The sequence below is a fragment of the Cyphomyrmex costatus genome, unplaced genomic scaffold (assembly GCF_001594065.2).
Source record: "Cyphomyrmex costatus isolate MS0001 unplaced genomic scaffold, Ccosl1.0 scaffold72, whole genome shotgun sequence".
Lineage (NCBI taxonomy): Eukaryota > Metazoa > Arthropoda > Insecta > Hymenoptera > Formicidae > Cyphomyrmex > Cyphomyrmex costatus.
The window spans coordinates 1,496,787-1,522,141 of NW_017280289.1; the positions used below are offsets into that span (position 1 = coordinate 1,496,787).

General features: G+C 26.6%; 4 protein-coding genes across 4 annotated transcripts in view; all 4 read left to right on the plus strand.

Moving 5' to 3' along the window:
• On the plus strand, nt 1-7,799 carry LOC108780565 (transmembrane protease serine 3-like). Its single transcript, XM_018548320.1, has 10 exons — nt 1-58; nt 1,141-1,285; nt 2,074-2,329; nt 2,551-2,688; nt 2,931-3,072; nt 5,555-5,614; nt 6,377-6,521; nt 6,863-7,118; nt 7,355-7,492; nt 7,642-7,799. The coding sequence occupies exons 1-10, from the start codon at nt 7-9 to the stop codon at nt 7,783-7,785; spliced, it is 1,476 nt and encodes a 491-aa protein (XP_018403822.1). The 5' UTR covers nt 1-6; the 3' UTR covers nt 7,786-7,799.
• A 2,383-nt stretch (nt 7,800-10,182) lies between these two features.
• On the plus strand, nt 10,183-17,357 carry LOC108780566 (serine protease 53-like). Its single transcript, XM_018548321.1, has 10 exons — nt 10,183-10,234; nt 11,071-11,218; nt 11,556-11,817; nt 12,356-12,493; nt 12,784-12,919; nt 14,297-14,359; nt 14,687-14,849; nt 16,131-16,389; nt 16,589-16,723; nt 17,072-17,357. The coding sequence occupies exons 1-10, from the start codon at nt 10,183-10,185 to the stop codon at nt 17,216-17,218; spliced, it is 1,503 nt and encodes a 500-aa protein (XP_018403823.1). The 3' UTR covers nt 17,219-17,357.
• Nucleotides 17,358-18,098: 741 nt separating this feature from the next.
• LOC108780660 (chymotrypsin-2) lies at nt 18,099-20,719 on the plus strand. The gene is made up of 3 exons (XM_018548432.1): nt 18,099-18,156; nt 18,970-19,120; nt 20,677-20,719. Exons 1-3 carry the CDS (start codon nt 18,099-18,101, stop codon nt 20,693-20,695), a joined length of 228 nt encoding a protein of 75 aa, XP_018403934.1. The 3' UTR covers nt 20,696-20,719.
• A 3,376-nt stretch (nt 20,720-24,095) lies between these two features.
• LOC108780657 (chymotrypsin-2-like) overlaps nt 24,096-25,355 on the plus strand; it is a 3,848-nt gene continuing 2,588 nt past the window's right edge. Inside the window, exons 1-2 of the mRNA XM_018548430.1 lie at nt 24,096-24,156; nt 24,710-24,860. Of these exons, the coding sequence (XP_018403932.1) occupies nt 24,102-24,156; nt 24,710-24,860 (206 nt within the window). The 5' untranslated portion in view covers nt 24,096-24,101. The remainder of the gene's footprint in view (nt 24,157-24,709; nt 24,861-25,355) is intronic.

Below are 25,355 nucleotides of genomic sequence, written 5' to 3' on the forward strand. Positions count from 1 at the left end.
TGCAAGATGCGTGCGTTAGTTTGTGTTATACTCATCGCTCTAGTATACGGCACTGAAGGTAAGAATTCATGAGTTATCAATATGTTAACATAAACAGAAAGATATTCAGACAATATGCATTATCTAAAGAAACTTTTATAAAGTCACTTTATAAAGTTTTTTAGAGACTAAAAAAAATACATACACACACACACACACACACATCTTTATGATGTCTTTTAAGAACACATGTATTAGGAGAAAGATATTATACTAACATTTTCTAATGTGTGTGTGTGTGTGTGTGTGTGTGTGTGTGTGTGTGTGTGTGTGTGTGTGTGTTATATTTATATAATATATTTATATAACATTATAGACTGACAAGCAAAAAAAGTAGTTTTTTTTTTTTTAATCAGCCTCTCAGCTCAAAAGCTTCCATTTCATGCTAAAAGAACACCCCTAAATTTTTATTATAAAATATTAAGTTTTAGAGGTGGCTAGTGAGCGATTTTTAAATCAAAGTTTCAATTTTCTTTAATACATGTTTGACATTATCAGAGGTCTATCGATATACGCAAATTCTCGCAAGTGCTTTGATACGCTTATATGTCTTCATATAGAATCTCGATTGAATAACTCTCCCAAGCGTCTAAGGTAGGCTTCCACTACAATGCCTCACTGATGAGTCCAGTAGTGGAAGTTAGGATGAAACACCATAATTACGTGATATTCTTCGCAATATATTAGATTAATTTGATAGATTTTAACGACTTTATTGGCTCATTGCCCTTGTCTTTTTATAATAGTTTTTAAAAACTTATTGAGGCCCATTACAAATAATTTAATTTATGTGAGAATATACACATATTTTCCTGTATTCTCAAAACATGAACATTTTAATGTTAAAAATTAATATGTCGCGATTAATAAAATTTACGATAAAAAAAATTTTATTTTTAGTAAGTCTATATTTTCCGAACAGCTCATTACTCTTAAAGATGACACGATGTTTAATTATTATTGTTTAAAAGTGTGTGCGTAAATATAGTAATGTAACATATTGTTTTGCGTATCAATTAATATGATTAATTATTTTTATTGATGTCATTAACATGAGTATGTACATTCTAACAATATGATTAATTTATTTTTGTTAATAAGGTGCTCCTCATATCGTCGGTGGTAAGGATGCTCCAATCGGCAAATTTCCATATCAAGTCTCATTGAAATATGAGGGTAACCACAGATGCGGTGGATCTATTATTGGTAGATTTACCATATTAACCGCAGCGCATTGTGTTGACGGGTAAGAAAAATATTTTGTATCTGTAACTAATACTTATATACGTAATTTTTATCAAAATTTAATTCTAAAAAATCATTTTTTAAATATTTTAGTCAGCAACGTATTTTTTATCATTAATTACAATTATAAAATGCATTATTGTTTATTTGACATTTTTCTAGATAAAATATAGTTCTTTATTTGAAGAGTGATTTATAATTAATACCCTCATTGAATGAGACAATGCCACAGCGGTCTAAGCTGGATTACGGGTGCTTCTAAATAATTGTGTATGAATTTATATACTACGAATGTAATTCTTTGATTGTGCGCTGCAATTTTTTCAGAAATGAAACGCAGCACTAATAAACTACCTCAGTAATATCACGAGTTAAATTGACTAACAATTTAACAATTATTGATGCTGTTTACGCATCTCCAGCTTAGATCGCTGTAGCATTGTCTCATTCGATTTGAAATTTAGCGATCCAATAAGAATTAATATTGTTCATTTACGATGCCTATAGAGTTACTTAATAGTTGTACCTACTTATACTGATTATTGCGAATATTATTAAGGTCTCGGTAGTCTAAAGCTTAGGACAGGCATGGGAGCGGATCACTTTTCTCACTTTTTAAAAACATCTCACTCTCTTTCCCTCACTTTTCTATAAAAAAAACTCACTTTTTTCACTATATATATTTTTCTGTAGATTTGCGATTGTGGTTCGATTTATGCTCACAACGCATATATAACAAATATTTTCAACAACATTGGATATCTGAGTATATGCGTTTTTTATTCTTAGTTTGGAAGATTCGCTGGATAAACTAAAGGTCCATGGTGGCACAAACTTTTTAGACGTACCAGGAGATGTTCATGATGTAGAAACTGTAATCGTCCACAGTGATTACGACAGCTATTTACTCATTAATGACATCGCTTTGGTTCACCTTAAAAAACCTATCTCGTACAACGGACTAGAGCAACCTATACCTCTTTATTCAGCCGGTGGAGGATTTGATGGCAGGGTCTGCACATTATCCGGATGGGGAACTACTTGGGTAATTTTAAACTCACGAAAGCTTTCCCATTATATATACCTATTCATAAATGAGACGTTTTCTTTTAAAGAAACTAATTATTTTTTCTTTATACTCGTAGTATGTAATATAACACGTTAGACATAATAATAGAGAAGATATTTTTTCTTGCTAATAACCATTTGCTTATTTTTATATGGTAATTGCTTTGATTATCAATTTAACAATATAATTTTTTTTAGCTTGGTGGAAATACTCCAAATAACTTACAAGAAATTGACTTAATAATTTATCCGCTGAAAGATTGCGCGAGAGAAAATTGGAGAGTGACAGATAGTCATATCTGCACTTTGACTATAACAGGAGAAGGAGCATGCCATGTAAGCTGTCGATCATTAATAATATTATACAACAAATCGATACATGTTTATTTTTTATAACAATAGAATAATAGATAACATTAAATATTAATTTAAAAAATATATTATTATAGTATAAAAGATTATAATATTGAGTTTTATCATCTTGATCATTACACATATAATATCATTTGCAGTAAAGAATTTTTTACTATTACTATACAAATGCTGGTATTTTATTATTATTTGCATCTTTATTCTAGGGTGATTCTGGTGGACCATTGGTAATTGATGGAGCTCAAATTGGAATTGTTTCTTTTGGTAATCCTTGCGCGCGTGGATACCCAGACGTTTACACAAGAGTTATCAATTTCATGCCTTGGATCGATTCAAACATGAAGAGATAAATTATTATTTAATTTATAATGTAATATTTTGAATCTAAAGTAGAAGAATTAAACTTGTATTACATTCTGTAATTCAATTAATTTGTGTAATGTTTACTGTGAGAAAAAATTTAAAATTTTGATTTACTTCAGTTTATTTTATCATTGCTTTAATATTTCTTTAAAATTTTAATATATGTCTTTCAACATATTATTAAGATCCAATAAGATGCTATAAGCATCTAAAATTGTTAGATTGCTTGTCAATTTAACTAAAGTGATATTACCGCGGTAGTCATTTAGAGTTGCGTTGTAAGTCTGAAAAAATTTTCGGCACACGATTGAGTGAACTACATACGCAGTATATAAATTCACACATTATACTAAGCATTGTAATCTAGCTTTGACCGTTAATGGCTTTGCTTCATGCTTCCTTTCTTCTTATTATTGTTTATCAATAAGTACGGTTGTAAAAAGATTCTTATATTTGTTTACTTTAGTTTATTGTATTTATCCCAAAAATATTACATACTCATAAAACATTTAATAAAAAAATTTGATAAATAATTACGTGTGCATATAAAAAAGAGTATTTAATTAAAAAATTTTTAATAATTGCTGAGTGTAAATAATTTTTTTTATTGATGCATTTTATTATACATACCTAAAAATATTTTTGTTTAAATGTATAATTATTTAAGTAAACATTGTTTAAATGAGACGTTGAAAAACACTTTGATTTGCCAATTCCGATTTCAATATCAACTCTGAAAAAATTCTTCAAATTTTATGAAATATGCAAACCCAGATTAAAAAATATTCGTATAATATTCTTATATTAAATATATACAAAAAATATTAATTATAACAACAAAAAAATAATTTATTTTAAAAAATATGTATTGTATTATATATATCAACATTTATTTTACATTATATATGTATATATGTATATGTTATTAAATATTTAATAATATAACTTAAGAATAAATATATGTTTTATTAAACCTGACATTCTGTAAGAATAACTTTGTTTTAAACTTTAAAGACATTATTTCACTCGTTTATTATATTCTATTTGAACTTACATAATTTATAATTCACAAGAGTATTAAGTTTTATATCTTGGATCATTGCAAACTTGAAAAAATAAAAAATATTATTTAATTTGTTTATTACAATTTAATTTTACTTTACTTACAATTTAATTAATAATATTTTAATTAAAATATTTTTTTGAAATATGAATTTTTTGATAAATATAAATTGTTAATACTATATACGTGTATATATACAGAGTGTCCCAGAGTTTCTTCTAATCGCTTTTGTGTAATAGACCGTTTTTGTGCGTAGATAATGCAGTACCAAAAAGTTCACAAAAATTTTTTCAAAATTTTTTTGAACTTTTGGTACTGCATTTTCTTATTGGCAACTATTTTTACCAACATAAGAAATACAGTATTCAAAAATTCTGGAAAATTTCTGAAAAGATATTCAGAACATTATGAGAAGAAAATAAACAACTTTTATCTCCCGTTATTTTTCTGTAAAGTTAATAAAGTATTTGAGAAAAAAATTATTGAAGACCAATATTCGATAGCTTTAAAAATTAAAATCTCGTTAATCATTGCGAAATTTGTAAATGATAAAGGACTTTTCGACTCAGTTTAATCTGCTCTATCTACGCAAAAGTGATTGGAAGAAACTCTCGGGACATCTGTGTATATACAGTGGTGGCAGAAGTAATAGGTACACTGCAGACAAAGCGTAATTTTATCTGCTTAAGAAAAAAAATATTCAGATCAATTATTATGTGTAGAGATAATACTTCGAGGGTTTACCTTCATTAAAAAATTACTAATTTTTCGCCTAAGAAAGATAATGGGATTCTTGTAAAAATTTAGATGTTATCTATAAATGTAAGTAATATAGCAGTCAAATTAAATATACAGTCTACTGTTTAAATAAAACATTTACTTTTATATCTTTTTTATTTTAAAGATTTTATTAAACTTTATCTCTTATATTTATACATAAAGTTTCCTTTTTATTTATTTTTATAAATCTGTTTAATAATATATTCAACATTTGTAAAGTTTAATTTGGTCAAACAAATTTATAATTTTTTACATTACAAGATGTTGACTATTAAGCGCGCTATATGTAATCTATTGATGATATCGTAGTTTTAAATGTTAGATATAATAATATAAAAATAAATTAATTGAAATGATATACTTCAGATAAATCTCTATTCTTTTAATTGTAAGAAGAATCATAACGATAAAAAAATGAATTTAATTAAATTTAATTAAAACTCTCGCCTTTATCAATCAATAAGTGCATAATACATATAAACTATAAGTAATAATATTTTATCATGCGATACTATATTTTTAAAAATCAGATAAGTGTCGAGTGATTTCTAGCTTTGTTTTAGCTACTTCAGAAACATATATAAATCTGCGAATGCATCTTTTTGTTTCATTTTAGGTAACAAATCTGCAAGATGCGTGCGTTAGTTTGTTTTATACTCGTCGCTCTAGTATACGGCACTGAAGGTAAGAATTCATAAATTATAAATGTTTTGACATAACAAAAAAAGGAAAGAGATTCAGATAATATACATTATCTAAAGAAACCTTTATAACTCGCTTTATAAAGTCTTTTAGAGACTTTTTCAATACCTCTATATATAATATATAGTATACCTATATACTAGTATATATTTTATATACTATATATGTATATGTATTTTTTTTTAACATCTTTTAAGCATACATGTATTTAGAAGAAAGACTGACGTTTTTTCTAACGTGTACGTGTGTGTGTATTATATTATATATATGTGTAAAGTTTTTAATAATAATGTGTTTGCATAATAATATTCATATATGATAAGCTTCTATAAATATTGCTGTACTGTACATTTACTACAAACATACAACTCTCTTGAAAAAAGAATAATTATAATACATTATATGTATAAAACACAATATTTTTATCCATAAATTTCTAAAATACTTATTAATAGTTTCATTACCGACTAATTAATTATATAATCTAATTAATTTATATGTAATTATTTTATGAAAATATTCATATATTTTGCTGTATTATTAAAATATGTATATTTTAATGTTAAAAATTAATGTGTCGCGATTATAATAAAACTTATGGTAAGAAAAATTTTATTTTTAGTAAGTCTATACTCTATAACTTTCTCGAACAGCTCATTATCCATAAAATTGACACGATTTTATTTTTATTAAGGTTATTAACATGAGTAAATTAACAATGATTAATTAATATTTGTCAATAAGGTGCTCCTCATATCATCGGCGGTAAGGATGCTCCAGTCGGCAAATTTCCGTATCAAATATCATTAAAATATTTTGGTAGCCACAGATGCGGTGGATCTATTATTGATAATCGTAACATATTAACCGCAGCGCATTGTGTTGACGGGTAAGAAAAATATTTTGTATCTGTAACTAATACTTATATACGTAATTTTTATCAAAATTTAATTCTAAAAAATCATTTTTTAAACATTTTAGTCAACAACATATTCTTTATTATTAATTACAATCATAAAATGTATTATTGTTCATTTGACATTTTTCTAGATAAAATGTAAATTTTTATTTTAAGAATGATTTAAATACTCTTACATTATTTCCATTGGCATTTTATTTTCATAAAATTTATAGTAGACATTTTCAACATCTTTTTTTAACAAATTTGGACTTATCCGATTGGAATATCCGAGATATTAGATATATTATACAATATCTTTTTATTCTTAGTTTGGAAGATTCGGTGGATAATTTAAAGGTTCATGTTGGCACAAACCTTTTGAATGTACCAGGAGATGTTTATAATGTAGAAAGTGTAAGCGTCAACAGTAATTACGATGGCTATTTGCTCATTAATGACGTTGCTTTGGTTCATCTTAAAAACCCTATTACGTACAACAAACTAGTGCAACCGATAAATCTTACAACATCCGATGCAGGACTCGAAGGCAAGCCATGTACATTATCCGGATGGGGAACTACTTGGGTAATATAGAAACTAATATGATAGTTACGATACAAAAGTTTTTCAATTACACATATCCAAGAATTGGACATTTTTTGTATAAAAACTAATTATTTTTTCTTTATATATATAATAACACGTTAGAAGTAATAAATGAGAAGATATTTTGCTAATAATCATTCGCCTATTGTCATATGGCAATTTATATACAATGTACAATAATTTGATTATCAATGTAACAGTGCGATCTTTTTTAGCTTGGTGGAAGTACTCCAAATAAATTGCAAGAAATTGAGTTAATAGTATATCCTCACAAAGATTGCAAGAGATCAGATTCGAAAGTAACAGATAGTCATATCTGTACTTTGACTAAAACAGGACAAGGAGCATGCCATGTAAGTCATATTGAGTTTTATCATTTTGATCATTATATGATTATACAGTTTTATTTTAACACTGAAATGATCATAACTATCATTTACAGCAAACAATTTCTTACTATGTAAATGCCGGTATTTTATTATTATTTGCCTCTTCATTTTAGGGTGATTCTGGTGGACCATTGGTGGCCAATGGAGCTCAAATTGGAATTGTTTCCTATGGTGTTCCCTGCGCAGTTGGATTTCCAGACGTTTACACAAGAGTTTCCAGTTTCATATCTTGGATTAATGCACATTTGAAGAAATAAAGAATATTTAATTTGTTTATTACAAATTCTTTTCGTATAACATGATTTAGAATTTAATTAATAATATATAATTAATTTTAAAAGTTATTAGTGTGTCTTTAATGTACATTTTTTCATAAATTAAATAAATTATCATTGCAAGTAACAAATTAATTGTTTTTATTTTATGTGTGTATAAGAACTGACATTTTTTTCATAATGCGACCACTATTTTTGTTAGTGATAAAAATATTAATTATTTTTGTAATTGAAAATATTTATAAATCTACATAATATATAATAATTATAAATGTATAAAGTTAATATAATAGAAGGCTCTTTAATATAAAACATAAAAGTTAAAAGAAGGGCCAAGAGCCAAATGTTGACATTTAACAAAGACACTTTAATTCGAATTAATAAACATTACAAATTAATAACAAAAACAAATATCAACAGACATTTCGACACCGATAGGGTCATTATTAAATATTGATCAATATTTGATAACGACCCGATCGGTGTCGAAACGTCTGTTGATATTTGTTTTTGTTATTAATTTGTAATGTTTATTAATTCGAATTAAAGTGTCTTTGTTAAATGTCAACATTTGGCTCTTGGCCCTTCTTTTAATTTTTATAAATTATAAATGTGTTTTATAAAGATAATGAATAAAAATCTTTTTAAATATTATAAAAAAGTTCTATAGAAAAATTTGTAATTATATGTTATTAATTTCAATAAGCTTTATATAGTGAACATAAAACATAAAGTTATATTATTTTCAGATAATTTCTCAATCAAATATTCTATTCAAATAAGATCCATAATTATATCTCTGATTAAAATAACATTAAAGATAAAGGAATATTCATTAATGAGCAATTAGTAAACATGATTCAATTGTGGACGTAATGTGTTTAATGAGTACAAAAATTTATAATCGAATTACAAATTATATTTATTAGAAGTTTTATATATAATAAATATATGTATTCGTACACATTGAGAAACAAGTTGCTGTTTAAAAAAATATTACTTAGTTGATTTAACTAAATGTAGCGGTTGCGGCTAAATCAAATATTTGTTAATTCGAACAAATAAAACATGTTTAAATTACAATACTTTGTTAACTTAAATATATAATTACTTAAACTAAATAATCATTACGAACTAAACGCATTTAATCGAATTAATAACTTATTTCTCAGTATATATTTGTTTGAAACTGGATTTTCAACAATATATTTTTCATAAAAATATAATGATTATTTTTAGTATTTATATTCATTCAAAGTATTGAAAACTCAAATTAATAAGTAAAATTCCTGCAAGCAACCATTGCCCACTCTTTAATGATTCTAAACGATTAGATAAACGTATTATTAAATTTTACGTTTATAAAATCTGTAATCTTTAATTAAATATGGGAAGAAAAACACAATTGATATGTTTGAAATGACTGAATTAAGTGATTGAAATAATAATGATAATTCTGTTTCACGTACATTTTTTTTTATTCTTTCACAATTTTATTCTCGGAAATGATATTAATTGGAAAAGTGAATGCAATAGAAACGTATGAATAACTTTATATATGATAATAATTTAAAAAAAACACTTTTAAAGACTTTTGAAGTCTGAATATTATTCCTCTGCCAGTTTTATTGTTTTTACAGATTTCTATTTACTCTGTGATTGAAAGCGCGCTGTGTGCAAATAACGTAGAATGGAAACGAATACGAAATAAAAAATGTTTGTAATCATACTCACAAAAATATTCATTTAAGTCAAATGAAAAGTATTTATTCGTTTCTAGATGAACTAAAAGGAATGTGTTCATTATTCATTATTCATTATACATTTATTTATTTGAATATTAGGTGTTCATCAGGTACACTATAATTGGACGAAAAGCTAAAAATGTTAAATATTAAGCTTTTATTGGCACAATTTTAAATGAATTCGTTGTTTATAAAAATTTAACAAAACAAATTTATTTAAAGTAATACATATCATACATTAAATGGTAATTAATATTTAACATTTTCGTCATTTAATCAACAATTGAACGGTCTTTACTCGTTCTCAAAATTGTTATTTAATCAAAGTTATATAATCTTTGAAATCGTTCTTTGAACCTTTGAAACATATATAAATTTATCTTTTGTAATAAAGTATATGTATGTATTACACACTTAGAACCTGTGTTGGCTCTTAAAAGTTTTTCTCTTTAATGTATTAATTCACTCATTAGAGCCTTATCTGAATTATATATATATATATTTGTTTTTGAAATCTCTCATATCTACTTATCAATATGTATGTAATATCACATGCATATCAAGTTGTACATATATATATATATATATATATATATAGCAACTTCTTTTCTTTAATAGTAACTAATCGTTCACAATGAACGTAGTATTTGGTTTTTTGTTCGTTTGTTTGGCTGCAGTCAGCCGTGGTAAGTGGCAACAAATACAAAACAGACATTTTAGGTACAAATATTAATTAGTAGTAAAATCGATTTATTACTTTGTAAAATTTGAAAATTATCTCTGATTTTATTTGGTGATGTAAATTATAACATAATTAATATAAAATAATGTTTCCGTAAACTTAAAAATAAAATATTTATTTTGTTACATTTATATTGATTTTACATATTTTTTAATATATTTTCTAATATATTTCATTAAAATTAAAATTAAATTAATGTTTTTAAAGATTGTGTAAAAATACATTTGGTATATATCTGACACGTACGGTCCTATGAAATTTAATATTGTTAACACTTTATTTATATATAAAACTTATACACACAAACAATCAAGTATAAGACGTCAATTATAGCATATCTAATTTAGTATGATGTTGTTTTTTCTGTATGTATAACAATATAAATATAATAGAATTTTTAAATTATTTTAATTTAACTGTGTTTCATTTATAGTTTTAGTTTTTAAATTTGTATTTTTATTAAAATGCATTTTTTTATTTCTATAGTATATCATAGAAACAGAGAATATTTAATTAGAATATAAGTAATCAATAACATACACAAATATATTTTTTTATAATTTTATTAAAAATTTGATATTATCTCCATTAAAATTAGAATAATTGAATCTTTGTAATATACGATTTCTAAAGACATCACATTTTCTGCTTAATCTCATGTTTAAAAAAATAATTTTAGCTTGCAAAGTCTTTGGTATGAGTATATAATAAAAATGTAATCACAAGAAAAACATTTAAATAAAGTTTACAGCAAAAATTATATGCTAAAAATCTGTTCAGCTGAGGATTCCTATATTGTCGGTGGATCTGATGCTTTAGATGGAGCCCATCCTTATATAGTGTCTCTGAGACGAAATAATCGTCATTTTTGTGGAGGATCCATTATTTCAAAACATTATATTCTCACCGCGGGTCACTGTATTACAGTGTAGGTATTGCCTTTGCACAACGTGCAAAATAAGACTTAAAATTCCTTCGCTAAATCATGAAACACTTCAATATTTGATTTAGCTAATGCTTGATTATTTGAATTTTTTATTATTCTGATTTTCCAGATTTTCTTGAAAAAATTTTAAATATATACTCTTATAAATATTTAAATTCGTCATGCTTCGGCTGTATTTATTATACATTTCTTATTTTTGAATAATTATCTAATGTTAACTAATTAAATTTAATGAAGCAATTACAAATCAATATTAATTTTTATTTATATTATATAATACATATATAATTCTTATAATTTATAATTTTGTGTCACATAGACTTGAAGATCCAATAAATCTCGAAAACGTAACAGTTCACGCTGGCACGAATCGTTTAAGTGAATACGGTTATGTTTACATTCCTGAAGCAGTAATTGTCCATCCTGATTTTAAACGTTCCCTGATACACAACGATATTGGTTTGATCCGCCTAAAAACAGACATACAATATAATAAATTAGTGCAACCAATCTCTCTCGCAAAGACGAATTCCATTTTGGTTGGCGATCCTTGCTTCTTAATAGGGTGGGGAACAACCAAGGTAAGAGGAATAACAAGCTTTATCTTAATAAGTAATCGACACACATTTTATTACATTTGTGAGACAGCATGTATAAATATATATTACATAAAGTATTTTACTATACTTACTAGTCAAATCATTATGTTGTTAATGAGATATAAATGTAAATTATGAAAAAATCTATAATAGTGTCTTTTTGAACTTGATAAAGTGTATACCCTACCGTAAATTTGGTATAAGAATCGTATATGAAGGGTTCAAATTCGTATATGAAAGACATACGAATCATATCTGATCGTATGCGATAACATGTTAATTGCATGATCGTATATGATTTGTATACGATTCGTATACGATTCGTATACGACTCGTGTAAGATTCGCATATACTTCATAAACGATCGGATATGAATCGTATGTCTTTCATATCCTGTTCACATACGATCTTATCCCATTTACGTATACCATGACATATGATTTTGTCTTATGCGACTTTCACGGTAGGGTATGTATATCTCTTTACATTTTTTTTTATATTTCTTCGATTATTTTTACAGTTTTTAGGCAAACTTTCTGATAAACTTCAAATAGTTAATCAGCAAATTTACTCACAATCAAAATGCAACAATGTATTTTGGAATTTGCAATCCAGTCATATCTGCGCATTTTCACAATCTGGACAAGGAGCGTGTCATGTGAGTATGGATAATTGTTTTTAATTAAATGTACATAATATATTAACGAAATAATTGTAATTTTATAAATAAGAAATTATTAAATCATTATATAAGCTTCTAAAAATTTCAATGAGTTGATTAATATTATCTTATTTGTTAATTTACTATTTTATCTCATACAAATTCGATAAGTAATATATTATGTATATTTTTTATTGTGAATTCTACATTTTAAAAATGTGAATTAGCAATTATTCTTTTGTGACATTAAGCATTGCAGCATCATTTCTAAGAAATGTCTTTTTCAGGGTGATTCCGGTAGTCCGCTAGTCGCCAATGGCATTCAAATTGGCTTTGCCTCATTTGTTCGACCATGCGCTAAAGGATTTCCGGACGTGTACACTAGAATATTCTCTTTTACGAATTGGCTCGCCCAATACATCAGTATTTAAAATATATCAGTATATCAGTATCTGAATAAAGAAATAATTGTATCATCTTAGTATTTAGAAAATAAAATTATTATATTGATAAATGTTTTAATATTTTTAAAATATTTCTATAAATATCCTTTATTTAAGTTTGTTTTTACAATACGTTATAAAATGACAAGCACATTTTGATCAGATATAATATCACTCAAATATCTATTAATCTCGTAATCATATCTGTTAATTTTATATTAAAAACAAAGCATGATATAGATTTGATGATAAAAATTATACGGATCATTAATATTGTAAAGAAGACAAATATAATTCATAAAGCACACATCATTAAAGATAATTAGTATTTATTTTTTAAATATTAAGAATATTATAAAAATTTTACAGATTATTCTTTATAGTATGTTCAATTTATAACAAAATTCGAGGTAAATTCATTGAAGTAATCTAAATTAAATTACAAAGATTTTAATTTGCAACAGATTTACTTGTGATATTCTATGGAAATCGTTATCGGTTTTAATTTAGAATATTTTTTATTTTTGTTTTTCTCTCTCTCTCTCTCTTTAAAATTTTATGCTTTTTTGCAACTTAAATGTGAATTTCTGCTTGCTAGACACGAATCAGTTATCAAAATTAGCTAACATGTCACAATTAAAACAAATGGCGCAAAAAATGACAGTTTTGTGAATTTTAACGACAATGGGTTTTCATGACTAGTTTTTCAGTACAATGTTTATGTATTAATTTGAGAACTTTTTAAAATCTGCATATGTCGGGTTTATCAATTATAAATGGGTTAAATTTTTACAAATAGTAAAAAAAATAGGTTTTTAAAACGTTTCTTTCAAATCTGTGATTTTAATGCAAATAATGCAAAAAAAACTTTAATAAATAATACAAAAAAATTTTTTATTTTTTCAAATTTTGACTATTTTTCCAATTTGTACATTATTATATTTCTCTCATCTCTGACCTCAAGTAATGTTGGTACCTAACGTTCCAATTAATTTTAAATTACTAAAATAATATTAAAAAAAAAAGAGTTTAATGACATGTTCTTTTAAATTTTATATGCTATTTAATTTTATATAAAATAATTTAATAAAAATACACACTAGAAAATACATGTTTTTACGATTAATTATACTTTATAAAATTTAATAAAATTATATAGACAAATGTCTGATTAATATTATGCTTTTGCCATCAATATAGTCTGTATATACATATAGATATGAATGTTGTAAATAACAACGTACTTAGTTTGTGCAAATTTCCTATCGATATATACTCAGATAAATTAGAGTACAGTGATGATTTTAATCTACGATGTAGGATATAAATTGAAGATAACATGTCCATCGTACCATAGTGCTTATAGCTATGAATGCTATCGTTGGTCTTATAATCGCGTGTCTGGTGCTCACCACTCACGGCAAGTAGTATTTATCATAACAATATTATGCGTTCATTATATAATCCTTTTAGCGTTCTAAATAAATCTGAAAAAATTTTCATACAAAACTTTACTTTTTAGAATTCTAAATTTTTTTTAACAGTCTAATTCATAAGCGTAAACATCATAATGATTATTTAATAAATTTAGCACTTGTATCTTCTTATTGTCAGTAATGCAAGCCCAAGATAATATTTGCATCATATTTATCATTTTTTTAAACATAAAACAAAGATAAATGGCTTATGTAACAGTCAATCCCAACTGATATGTCGAAAACAACATAAAAATTCTTTTGGTTGATAGGTTTGCTAGATCCGCTAATCGTTGGTGGTAATGACGCTCTGGATGGCGCATATCCTTATCAAGTGTCATTGAGAAATGATCCATTAAATTCTTCGTCTCATTTTTGTGGTGGAGCCATTATAAGTAAATATTACATTATTACAACTGCCTATTGTATTGATAGGTATGTATGTACATTCTTATTTAGTTCAAATATTTTTAATTACGTTTTATTTGAATAATTACGAAAGATTTTTATGAAATTACATAGATTAATAATATTTTTTAAATATGGCAAAGATCGATTAATAATATAAAATTTTCAACTCCTATAATATGTGTATATATATATATGTATATTTACTTAATAAAACAATACTGTTCCAAGAGGATCCTGGAGTCATATGTTCGTTTTACCGATTAAAGTACTATTTTGTTACATAAGTTATATTACAGTTACACAGAATTAAAACTTCTTTTTCCATCATTAAAATACGTATATTAATGTATCTGGTTCTGGTCTATTTTTTGCCAAAAAACAAAAGAATAAGAAATTACAAATTTTCTTAATCAAGAAATACGATAGTGTCTCGCGCTAAGTAAACGCGAAGAGAGATCGTACCGTATATTTACGCGAGTCGGTGAGTTTCGAGCACCAGAGATTATTGGATCTCACAATAAACGGCTGAATTAATCGACTTCTTAGTATTCTTAATTTATTCAGAAGTTTAAATTTTATAATAAAATTGTTTTTTATGGCCTATATACACTACGAATGGAGATATTACGATGCGAAGTCTGAACTGTCAAATTTTGATATCAAGATATGTCATCATCATTATCGCCCTCAGAAATGTTGTCTCATTCACATTTTAAACGTCAGATGGCACTCGTTAGCATATCTTATTTTATATATTGATGTAAATACAAATTATTTTATTTACCTCTTTTATAAAAAGGTAAAAGGCGCCATGTATACGCGCTTCTAGGTGTGCTCCTTGAAGAAAAAAAGGACTTTCCATTCCAAACTATACGACTATCAAATAATTTTTTTCAAAAAATATGTGAAGTCTTTTAATTGCGCCAATTATAAACAAAAAATACATTAAACTATCAAATCAATAATAACTTTTCCAAACCTATTCCAAACCTATTTTCCAAATAACTATCAAAATAATAATTATTTAAAAATAATAATAACTATTCCAAACATACTTTTTAAACTATCAAAATAATTATTTTTTTTCAAAACTGAAATTATTCTAACGTCGTTTTATGCCTATAATGATATTATATCATATATGTATGATCTTCTAACTCTATACGTATTATTATAAGTCGTATTTAATTGGTAAAACAACAATCGGAATTTGAGGGATACACCAATATCCCTTTAATCATTGGTATTATTGAATTTGAATTAAATACAAATATTAAATAATTATCATTTGTATTGGTCCGTTAGTTTTGTCGAGAATCCTTATCAAGTTTATGTCGTCGTTGGAAGCAATTACCTTAACGCAACTGATGTGGACGTTTATCAAGCGGTAGACTTGATAGTACATGCTGGTTTCAATATCTTGCTACGTGTTCACGATATTGGTTTAATTCGAGTAAAGAACAGTATCACATTTAACGCTAACGTTCAACCAATTGCTTTGTCAACTACCAATCGCAATTTCGATGATTATCCTCTCTTATTCACTGGCTGGGGAGATCTCTGGGTAAATTTGAAAACATTATAAATCCTTACGATTTTTCTTTTCCCAAATCATTTCTTTAGTTAATATAAAATTTAAAAAATAAATGTTTTTAATGTTTTACAAAAAAATGTTGATACAACATTGTTAATTTATAACTTATAGTACAAAACATATAAATTTAATAAACTAGAATATGTTAAATAAATTAACCATTTTGTAGTCGGGCAGTCCAGTTCCTAATCGTTTACAAGAAATTATAGTAAAAGGATATTCCCAGGAGTTATGTAGCAGATATCCACACGTCAAAGAGACTCACATATGTATCTTCACAATGGAGAACGAAGGATCTTGCCACGTAAGTAATCATGAAATAAACAGTACATGATATCTGTTATAATATGAAAAAAACAAGTTTATCAAAAGAATTGCACAATTGCTACCGTTTTATCTATAAATTAATATCTAAAAATAAAAATAGAAAATTTTTTATCGTTTATCACATTTTTCCTTAGAATTTAATAACTTTTATCAGATGTTACTATACGCTTTTCTCACAAAATCGGAAAGTTTTAATCAGTTACATGTTTTATCGACAAAAATTTAAAACATAATTTATAAAATTATTGCAGTCTCTCCAACAAATCATATATGTAAATAAAATATTTTATCAAGCATTATTAAATAAAATAAATTGTTTTAATAGGGTGATGCTGGTAGTCCACTCGTTGCTGATAGCATTTTAGTTGGTCTCATATCATATAGTTACGGCCCATGCGGTACAGGTGCTCCCGATGTATCTACCAGAATATTTTCCTATCGATCATGGATTAAATACTACACAGAAATTTGATGTACTGTAATAGATCTGTATACCATCAAATATCATTCTGAAATTTTTTTACAATTACAACATTTATTGTTTTAAAACAGCAAGTATCAACGACTAGCAATTTTTGTTTAATAAATCATTATACGAAGATACTACATAACATTTTTATTTATAAACAGATTTTTGCGCATAAATTAAATTTAGATAAAAATTCAAGGAATTTCATAATATATAGAATAATATTTTTTACAATTTATAAAAATTGGATTTATTTCTCATAAAAATAAATTAAACCAAAACTATAATTATTTAATATTAGTGACTACGTATGTATTTAATTGTAATTTATTTTAACTCGTATAAAAAATAGATAATTATTTTTATATCTATCTGAATACAATTTTGATTTTATAGTCATAACATCTTTGCTATTATATACTTAATAAGACTTAATTTTTAATTTTAAATTTTTAATAAGACTCATTCTAAAATGTTCTATTGTTATATTTCTTTGAACACGTATTATATCCTTCTTATAACACATATCCTGGACGATAATATATATTTTACAAACATATACGAGGGTCGTCTGAAAAGTTTTGAGCCTCATCATGAAGATAGCGTTACTCGTCAAAGCCATTCTAGTGTTATAATCGTGATACTTACGAAAGATATCTGTGACAATTGTGGGCCACTTTGGACGTTCAGTTCTTGTTTGACAATCATTTGTGTCATTTTGTAAAAATGGAAAAAATTGAATATCGTGCTATAATTAAATTCTTGCATTTGAAAGGCAATACGTCTACGTAAATTAAAGCCGAGATGAAAGATAATTTTATCGAGATAATGAAAAACACTATTTATAAGAAGGTAACATGTTTTACGCTCCTCAGTTATCACTATGTTTTCTATCACCTGCAGTCTTATAACTGCGTGTCTAATGTATCATACTGCTTATGGTAAGTATATTTGAGAAAATCGATTATATTAAAAGGCTGCTAGGCGTCATCTGTTTTACTAATTGAACGCGATTACACACATAATATACATGTAATGTATACATATCAGAGTTGGGAAAGTTACTTTACAAGTTACTTATAAGTTACTTTTTATTATAGAAATTGAGTACAATTAGTTTGAGTATTTTATTTTTTATATTATATTTTATTATTTATTTCAATTTTGTATTACTTTTTGTACTCAATTTCTATAATAAACATATAAGGTATAAACCAAAAAAAAATAATTTTCTCGACCTTGATATATACTCGTATATTTATGATTTACGATACATCACACATATTACTATACACAACATATATTTAATATACATAATATACATAAATTTTCATATAAACTTTTTGTACCAATTTTCTTTGTTTTTATTGTAATATAAGGAATCAATTTTAATTACAATATTATAGTTATTTGTAACATATAAGAAAAATTGTTATAAAAAAATTATTGCGTTTAATCAGTAAAACAGACATTAGCATTTCCTTAATAGAAAAGCATGAGGAGATACAACTTACAATAATATTGCTCAGATTAACATTGAGCAGATATACGATTTAGGCTACCAATCTGCCAGATTATGTACATTCATACAGATATCCTGTTTGGTTTTTGCTGCTAAATAATCTACTATCAGATTAAATCTCAGCTTAACGCTGTATAATTATTTTTTCTTACCGCCAAGTCTGAGTACGAGCACAGTCTTTTGACACGTTTCGATCAAATCTGTTGTCTGTCTACTGACATTCTGCTAACATCCTTTATTTACGAGGTAGTAGGCGGGATCGATGCTCCGGATGGCAAGTACCCTTATCAAGTATCATTGAAGGATGCAGTTACTGGAAAGCATTTTTGTGGTGGAGCCATTGTCAGCCAGAAATATGTTATAACCGCAGCACACTGTTTAGAGTATGTACAATATTCTCTTTTTCTCTGAGTCTCAGAACATTCAAGTATCTTATTCTTAATCAAGAAACTATTACATTTTTTTATGTTTATAATTTTATGAGTAAAAGAACAAATTAAGTTATATCACACGTGCACATTATTACATATTATTTAAATGCAAATTTAATAGAATGAAATTAGAAAACGATAAAGTTTTGGAATAGTATGCAATAATTTTCAATATTCTCGAGAAATACGCGATTTATATTATTTATATGTATTTAATTAAAAATTGAAATATCTCTTTTTTTTAATTTTCTAAGGAGGGCATTGTTTATTATTTAGAAAACAATTTTTTATTGCTTTTGCTTAAAAATTGACTTATAAGTGAAAAATATATTAATATATTTATACTATCGGTATGTAATGATAGAGTCTTTCTCTAACAGAGATCGAGTAGAACGTAATGTAGTTTATCAACTGTCAATTTAATGTTTATTAACTGTGTTTGCATTAGGCGTGTGTTGACATAATCTCTCGACAATCTGTTGCTAGATCATAAATAGGTTTTATTTTGTTTTTAATTTTTACTGACAGTTTAGCATCACGTTATATGAGCATGGTTTGCTCGAGACGTATTAGGTATAGACCACTCATTTTCTTTACGTTCATAGTCTATTTGGTTTTTATATAATCTGCTATTATATAGATTTAGATCATACAATACTATAGTCCTGCTTTATTTCATCCGCCAGTTTATTATTTAATTTTATTTGTAAACTCTGTTACATTTCTTTTAGCAGTCTGTCAATGTTGTGTGTGTGTGTGTGTGTGTGTGTGTGTGTGTGTGTGTGTGTGTGTATTTTGTGTGTGCGTCTCAATTTTGTTGCCATTTTACTGACATAATGTAGGCTAATACTATAAAACCTGCTTTTGATAAGCTTTTTCTATCCGAAAAAAATTAATGTTTTAAATTAGCTTTTAAATTTTAAATAAATCCAAAATAGTCAAAATCTTCACTAATTGTTACAGTACCTACGATTCAACTGATATTCTTGTCGATGTTGGAAGCACTCGTCTTTATTGCCCTGTTGATATACAGCGATACAGAGCGGATAAGCTAATATTATACCCTCATTTCAACAAAACGCTGCATATGAACGATATTGGTCTAATTAGACTAACAAAAGATATCAGGTTTAGTGAAACCATCAAACCGATAGCTTTAATATCTTACGATCGTAATTTTACGGATATTGATTTTATAGTCACTGGCTGGGGAGAACTCTGGGTAAATATAAGAAGTACATCTCACATCTTATTATAATTATTTAAAATTATGTATAAGAAGCTTTTAGGGTATAAAGTTTATTCTTTGTAGCTAAACTAATGTGTACCTACTGGACTTAAAATAAAAAAATATATGCATACATACATATACATATTGCAGTTAAGTTAAAGCGAGATAGAAAGTTTTAGTGTAATTCGGTGTAGCGACAAAGAACAGATCTAAGGATAATTTCTATTTAAAAATCAAGGCATATCAAGCACATTAAGTTGAAAACACTATTTTTTAGTGGGATGGCCCGACTCTAGAACGCCTGCAACAGACTATGTTGACGGGATTTTCTCACAAAAAATGCGCTCTTGCACACAAAGATATCACCGATAATCACATATGCACCTTTGGAGCATGGTATGATCGTCAAAAAATAATATGCCATGTAAGTATATAATTATAAAATAAATATTGTACATGTTTATACCTTATAACAATTAATCTTTATACCTAATGACAAATAATCTTTATCTCTCTATAAGTTATATAAAAAAAATTTTTACACAGTAACAAAAGAAAAGTAGTTGTTTTATCTGCTCTTTGATATGAGATAAGTATCAGAGAATGACGAATAAAGGTTTCTCCTAGGTTGTTCAGATAATTAATTTGTTAGGGATAGTTATTTCTGATAAAAATTGATTAATAGTTTTATTAAAAAAACAACTTTAAAGTCACATGGTACTTATTTATATCATATATCTACTGATATCTACAGAATCAATATATTAATGAAAAATTCTGATGTAATATAAAATATGCTATCTCGACAGGGTGATTCCGGTGGCCCGCTTACTTTTGAAGGTGCCCTAGCTGGCATCGTGTCTTTTGGTATATTACCGTGTATCAGTGGCTTCCCAGTTGTATCCACCAGGGTATACAACTACAGAGAGTGGGTCAATGAGTACATTAATACAAGTAGCAACCAACAATCGAACATCATTCTTGGACTTTTTACGATGTACCTATCTATATATTTATTTTTGTAAACATGCATATATTTCATGCGTACGCCTGTGATCAATCATCAATTTTAATTATTTATAAGTGATATATCAAGACGAAAATCTAATTTAAAATAATTATTTTGTAGCTGATGATTATGTATGTATGTGTGTGTGTTTTACAAATGTATACATATATTATTATCTATAACGAAAGATCAATTTTATAAATTATAATTTATAATATTATCTGCAATAATATAATTCTTTCTTAAGTAATTTTAATTTATATATATATACATACAATATACTTACATATGATCCAATTATATAATATATACAAAATTGAAATTATTTATTCATATTAAATGTATTCAAATAGCACAGATAATCGTTATGTGTTTAAAAAGAATTCATTTTCATTTATAAATTAGCGCAATTTATTTAAAATAAATTCGAAAAAATTATTCACACATTAGTATTATCGTGAAACGATCAATAAAAGTGATTATTTTTCGTAAATATATAAGAATTATACAAGATAAGATATAAAAAGCATTAATCTTTTACTTTTAATTTTACTGTTCTAATGACATGATTTTTTAAAGACATTTCCCCGAAATATTACCCTATAATAAAATTAATAAAAATAAATGAAATGTATTTTGACAGTTTAATTTGATTTAAAACGCATTAGAGAGATTTGGAACTGAGTTACCTCTCTTCTTTAGATACGTAGATGACATCGCTACAGTAGTATCTTATCACTTAATTAATAATATTTTTGAAATTTTTGACTTATTACTTCCCAGACTAGAATTTACTTTAGAGTATGAAGGAGATAGATTGAACTTTTTAGATATCACAATCCTAAATGTCAATAGAGTATTAGAATTTAACTTATTTCATAAATCAACGTTTCCTGGAAGGTACCTCAATTTCTAGTCTCTCTATCCTTTCTCACAAAAAAGGGATGTTCTGAATTCTGATGAGCATGGATAGAGCATTCTTATTGTCATATCCTAAATCATGAAGAAAATTTGTGTGTGTGTGAGGTTTATTATTGAGACTTTTTTGAGCAATGATTATCTCATCAATTTCATTTTTGACACAGTTAACTCTTGTCTAAAATCCATATTAAAACAAAAGACACTTAAACAAGCAGATTTCATAGAACCAAAGAATGATGAGAAAGAAAAATAATGAATAAAAAAATATATAGATTCTAAAAATGGATTCCTTATAATTAAATATAACAATACGAATTTAGGGGCTATTTAAGAGTCAGCGCAATAAGAATAGCGCAAACATTAAATTATAAAATATATTTTATTATAATCTAGAAGATACAAATAAATTTAGACGTTTTGGCCATTGGTTTTAGCCATCCTCAGCAAAAAGTATAAAATACAGTATTTTAATTTCGATGGTTTTATTCATCAAGCATTAAAATTGTCAAAGTAATCCATACTAAATTTACGGCAAGCACAATCATTCGCCTTTGAAGTTGATAAGCTTCCTAGTGACATGATTCTGTTTTTTCTGTGTAAAATTTAAGTGTGTGTTACAATAATTAATTACATTGGATTAAAATAAAGCAAAAAATTTTGCTTGCTGTAAATTTTGGGCAGTTGAATTTAAACGTGGCCGTACTAGCTTGGATGACGATGAACGTTTGAGACGGCCGAAAACTGCAACCATTGACGATAACATCGCTCAAGTTCACCAAATGTCCAAAGAACGTGTTTGTCACATATTGAATCAAAATTTAGGCATGAGAAAGCTAACCGTGCATTGTTGGGTGCCGCGTTTGCTCATTCCGGACTAAAAACTCGTCTCACACCTCAGCGGTTGCCATGGCGAAAATCTACGAATTACGGGTTTTTCTTTTTTTACGAACTGCTTGACCACCCTCCTTACTCACCAGATCTAACCCCAAGCGGCTTTTTCTTGTTCCCTAAGCTAAAAGTTGTGCTCGGAGAACAGAGATTTTCGTCGAATGAGGAGACCATCACCTTCGTAAACAACTATTTTGCAGAAAAAGACGCCAAGTACTATTTGGGCAGGTTGAAGAGATGGGAGCATCGCTGGGAGAAGTGTATAGACTTACAAGGAAACTATGCAGAAAAATAAAAATAAATTTGAAAAGAAAAATGTCTTGTTCCTTTGTTAGGTCAGAAACTTTTCAGACAACTCATGTACATAGCGCTAGCAGCCGACTACAATGGACGTAGCTGCGGTGAGATATATGTACAAAGAAAGATGTCGAGAGATTCGAAATCCGTATTCAGCCAAATTTCGAACCCAGGAAAAATCCAGATATCCGGTTCAATCGATCAATATTTTACTTTAGATCTATCTCTATCTCGGATATGCGGACAGTTATCAATCCTAATTTAAATGTATTAATATATAAAATATAAAATATAATATAAAATATGTATATTTATAACGTAAAGCAATTTATCCTTCCATTATTCTAAAAAATTACTTCTTTTATTTTACTATTCTAAGAAACTAGTTACCTATGATTGTAAAATGAATAGTGTTGATTCAACAGTAAAAAACTTATATCATCCTTGACAATTCTGCAAACATATACACCCCTTATTATACGTGCACGCGAAGATAACGGGCCGATACGAACAAATTGATAACGTCAATTGGTTATATAAATGGAAGATTACGTGTTTTGCGCATTTCAGTATAACTATCTACCACTATGTTTTCTATCACAGGTCTCATAATCACATGTTTAATATATCACACCGTTTATGGTAAGTGTCTATTTGTTATATTTGTGAAAATCTTGTTGAGACATTTTGAGATGCAAATTTTAACATATTATAATCTTTAATACATCACAAATAATTCGAATATCATAATAATATTGATAAGATTAATATCGACCATATGTTATATAATTTAATTTTGTCCCATAATCGTGTTCATCTAAATAAGCATTAATAACTGTGTATTTTATATAAGTTGAAATATCTTAATAAAAATTATTTGAGGAATTAATTCGATGAATCACACATTTATTGTAAAATGACACAGCTATTTAATTGGCATTTGTCATAATATTTTAAAAACAATGCATGTAGCAATTCTGTTACTTCTAAAAAAAATTTTAGTAAAATATATGTACTTACTCGAAATTTACTCCGTGCTTGTTATATTTTAAAACAGAACTGTATAAATTATATAAAAAATACATGTTAAAATAAAGGGAAAAGTTAATATGTAAGGAAACAAAATTTTCTAATGGAGTTTAAAATTGATATTTTTAATAAAATATTATTAAAACAAAACTTTTTTCATCAATAGGTGTGCCAGATACGCAAATCGTAGGCGGCACAAATGCTTCAGAGAGCAGATATCCTTATCAAGCGTCATTGAAATATAATGGAAACCATGTTTGCGGTGGAGCTATCATTCACAAGAAATATGTTATCACCGCGGCGCATTGTTTAGTGGGGTATGTGGGTGTTTTCTTTTCTTCTCAGTTCCAAAAAAACATTCTCTCAATTGTCTATTACTATATAATTCTTAATTAAATAAGTATTGTATCTTATACATTTGCAATTTTATTGGTAAAAGAGCAAAGTTTTTTTTGTAATTATGTATACTCGTATTTAAAGGCAAATTTAACGGAATAAAATTATGAGGAAACGGGAAAGAAGGATAATAAAATTTAACCAAAGTTTATCTGCTTAAAGAAAACGATCAGCCTATCTTTATTTTTCTAGACCAGCTGAACTCGAATATAAAACTTCAAAATTATCTAAAATTCATTACATCTAAATTTCATTTCTAAAAACAAAATGTTTCTACATACAAAACCTCGTTTTGTAACAAAGATATTCTAATAATCAAATAGTATCTAACTGTATGTAAAAAAAAGTGTTCTTTTATTGATGTCTTTAAGAGAGAGAGAGAGAGAGAGAGAGAGAGAGAGAGAGAGAGAGAGAGA

Coding starts and splice junctions, on each gene's coding strand:
- LOC108780660 (XM_018548432.1), top strand. CDS start 18,099: ATGTTTTCTATCACCTGCAGTCTTATAACTGCGTGTCTAATGTATCAT. Junction 18,157..18,969: donor AATGTATCATACTGCTTATG/GTAAGTATATTT, acceptor TTCTGCTAACAT/CCTTTATTTACGAGGTAGTA.
- LOC108780566 (XM_018548321.1), top strand. CDS start 10,183: ATGAACGTAGTATTTGGTTTTTTGTTCGTTTGTTTGGCTGCAGTCAGC. Junction 11,219..11,555: donor GCGGGTCACTGTATTACAGT/GTAGGTATTGCC, acceptor TGTGTCACATAG/ACTTGAAGATCCAATAAATC. Junction 12,920..14,296: donor TTGGCTCGCCCAATACATCA/GTATTTAAAATA, acceptor ATCGTACCATAG/TGCTTATAGCTATGAATGCT.
- LOC108780565 (XM_018548320.1), top strand. CDS start 7: ATGCGTGCGTTAGTTTGTGTTATACTCATCGCTCTAGTATACGGCACT. Junction 5,615..6,376: donor TCTAGTATACGGCACTGAAG/GTAAGAATTCAT, acceptor TTTGTCAATAAG/GTGCTCCTCATATCATCGGC. Junction 7,493..7,641: donor CAGGACAAGGAGCATGCCAT/GTAAGTCATATT, acceptor TCTTCATTTTAG/GGTGATTCTGGTGGACCATT.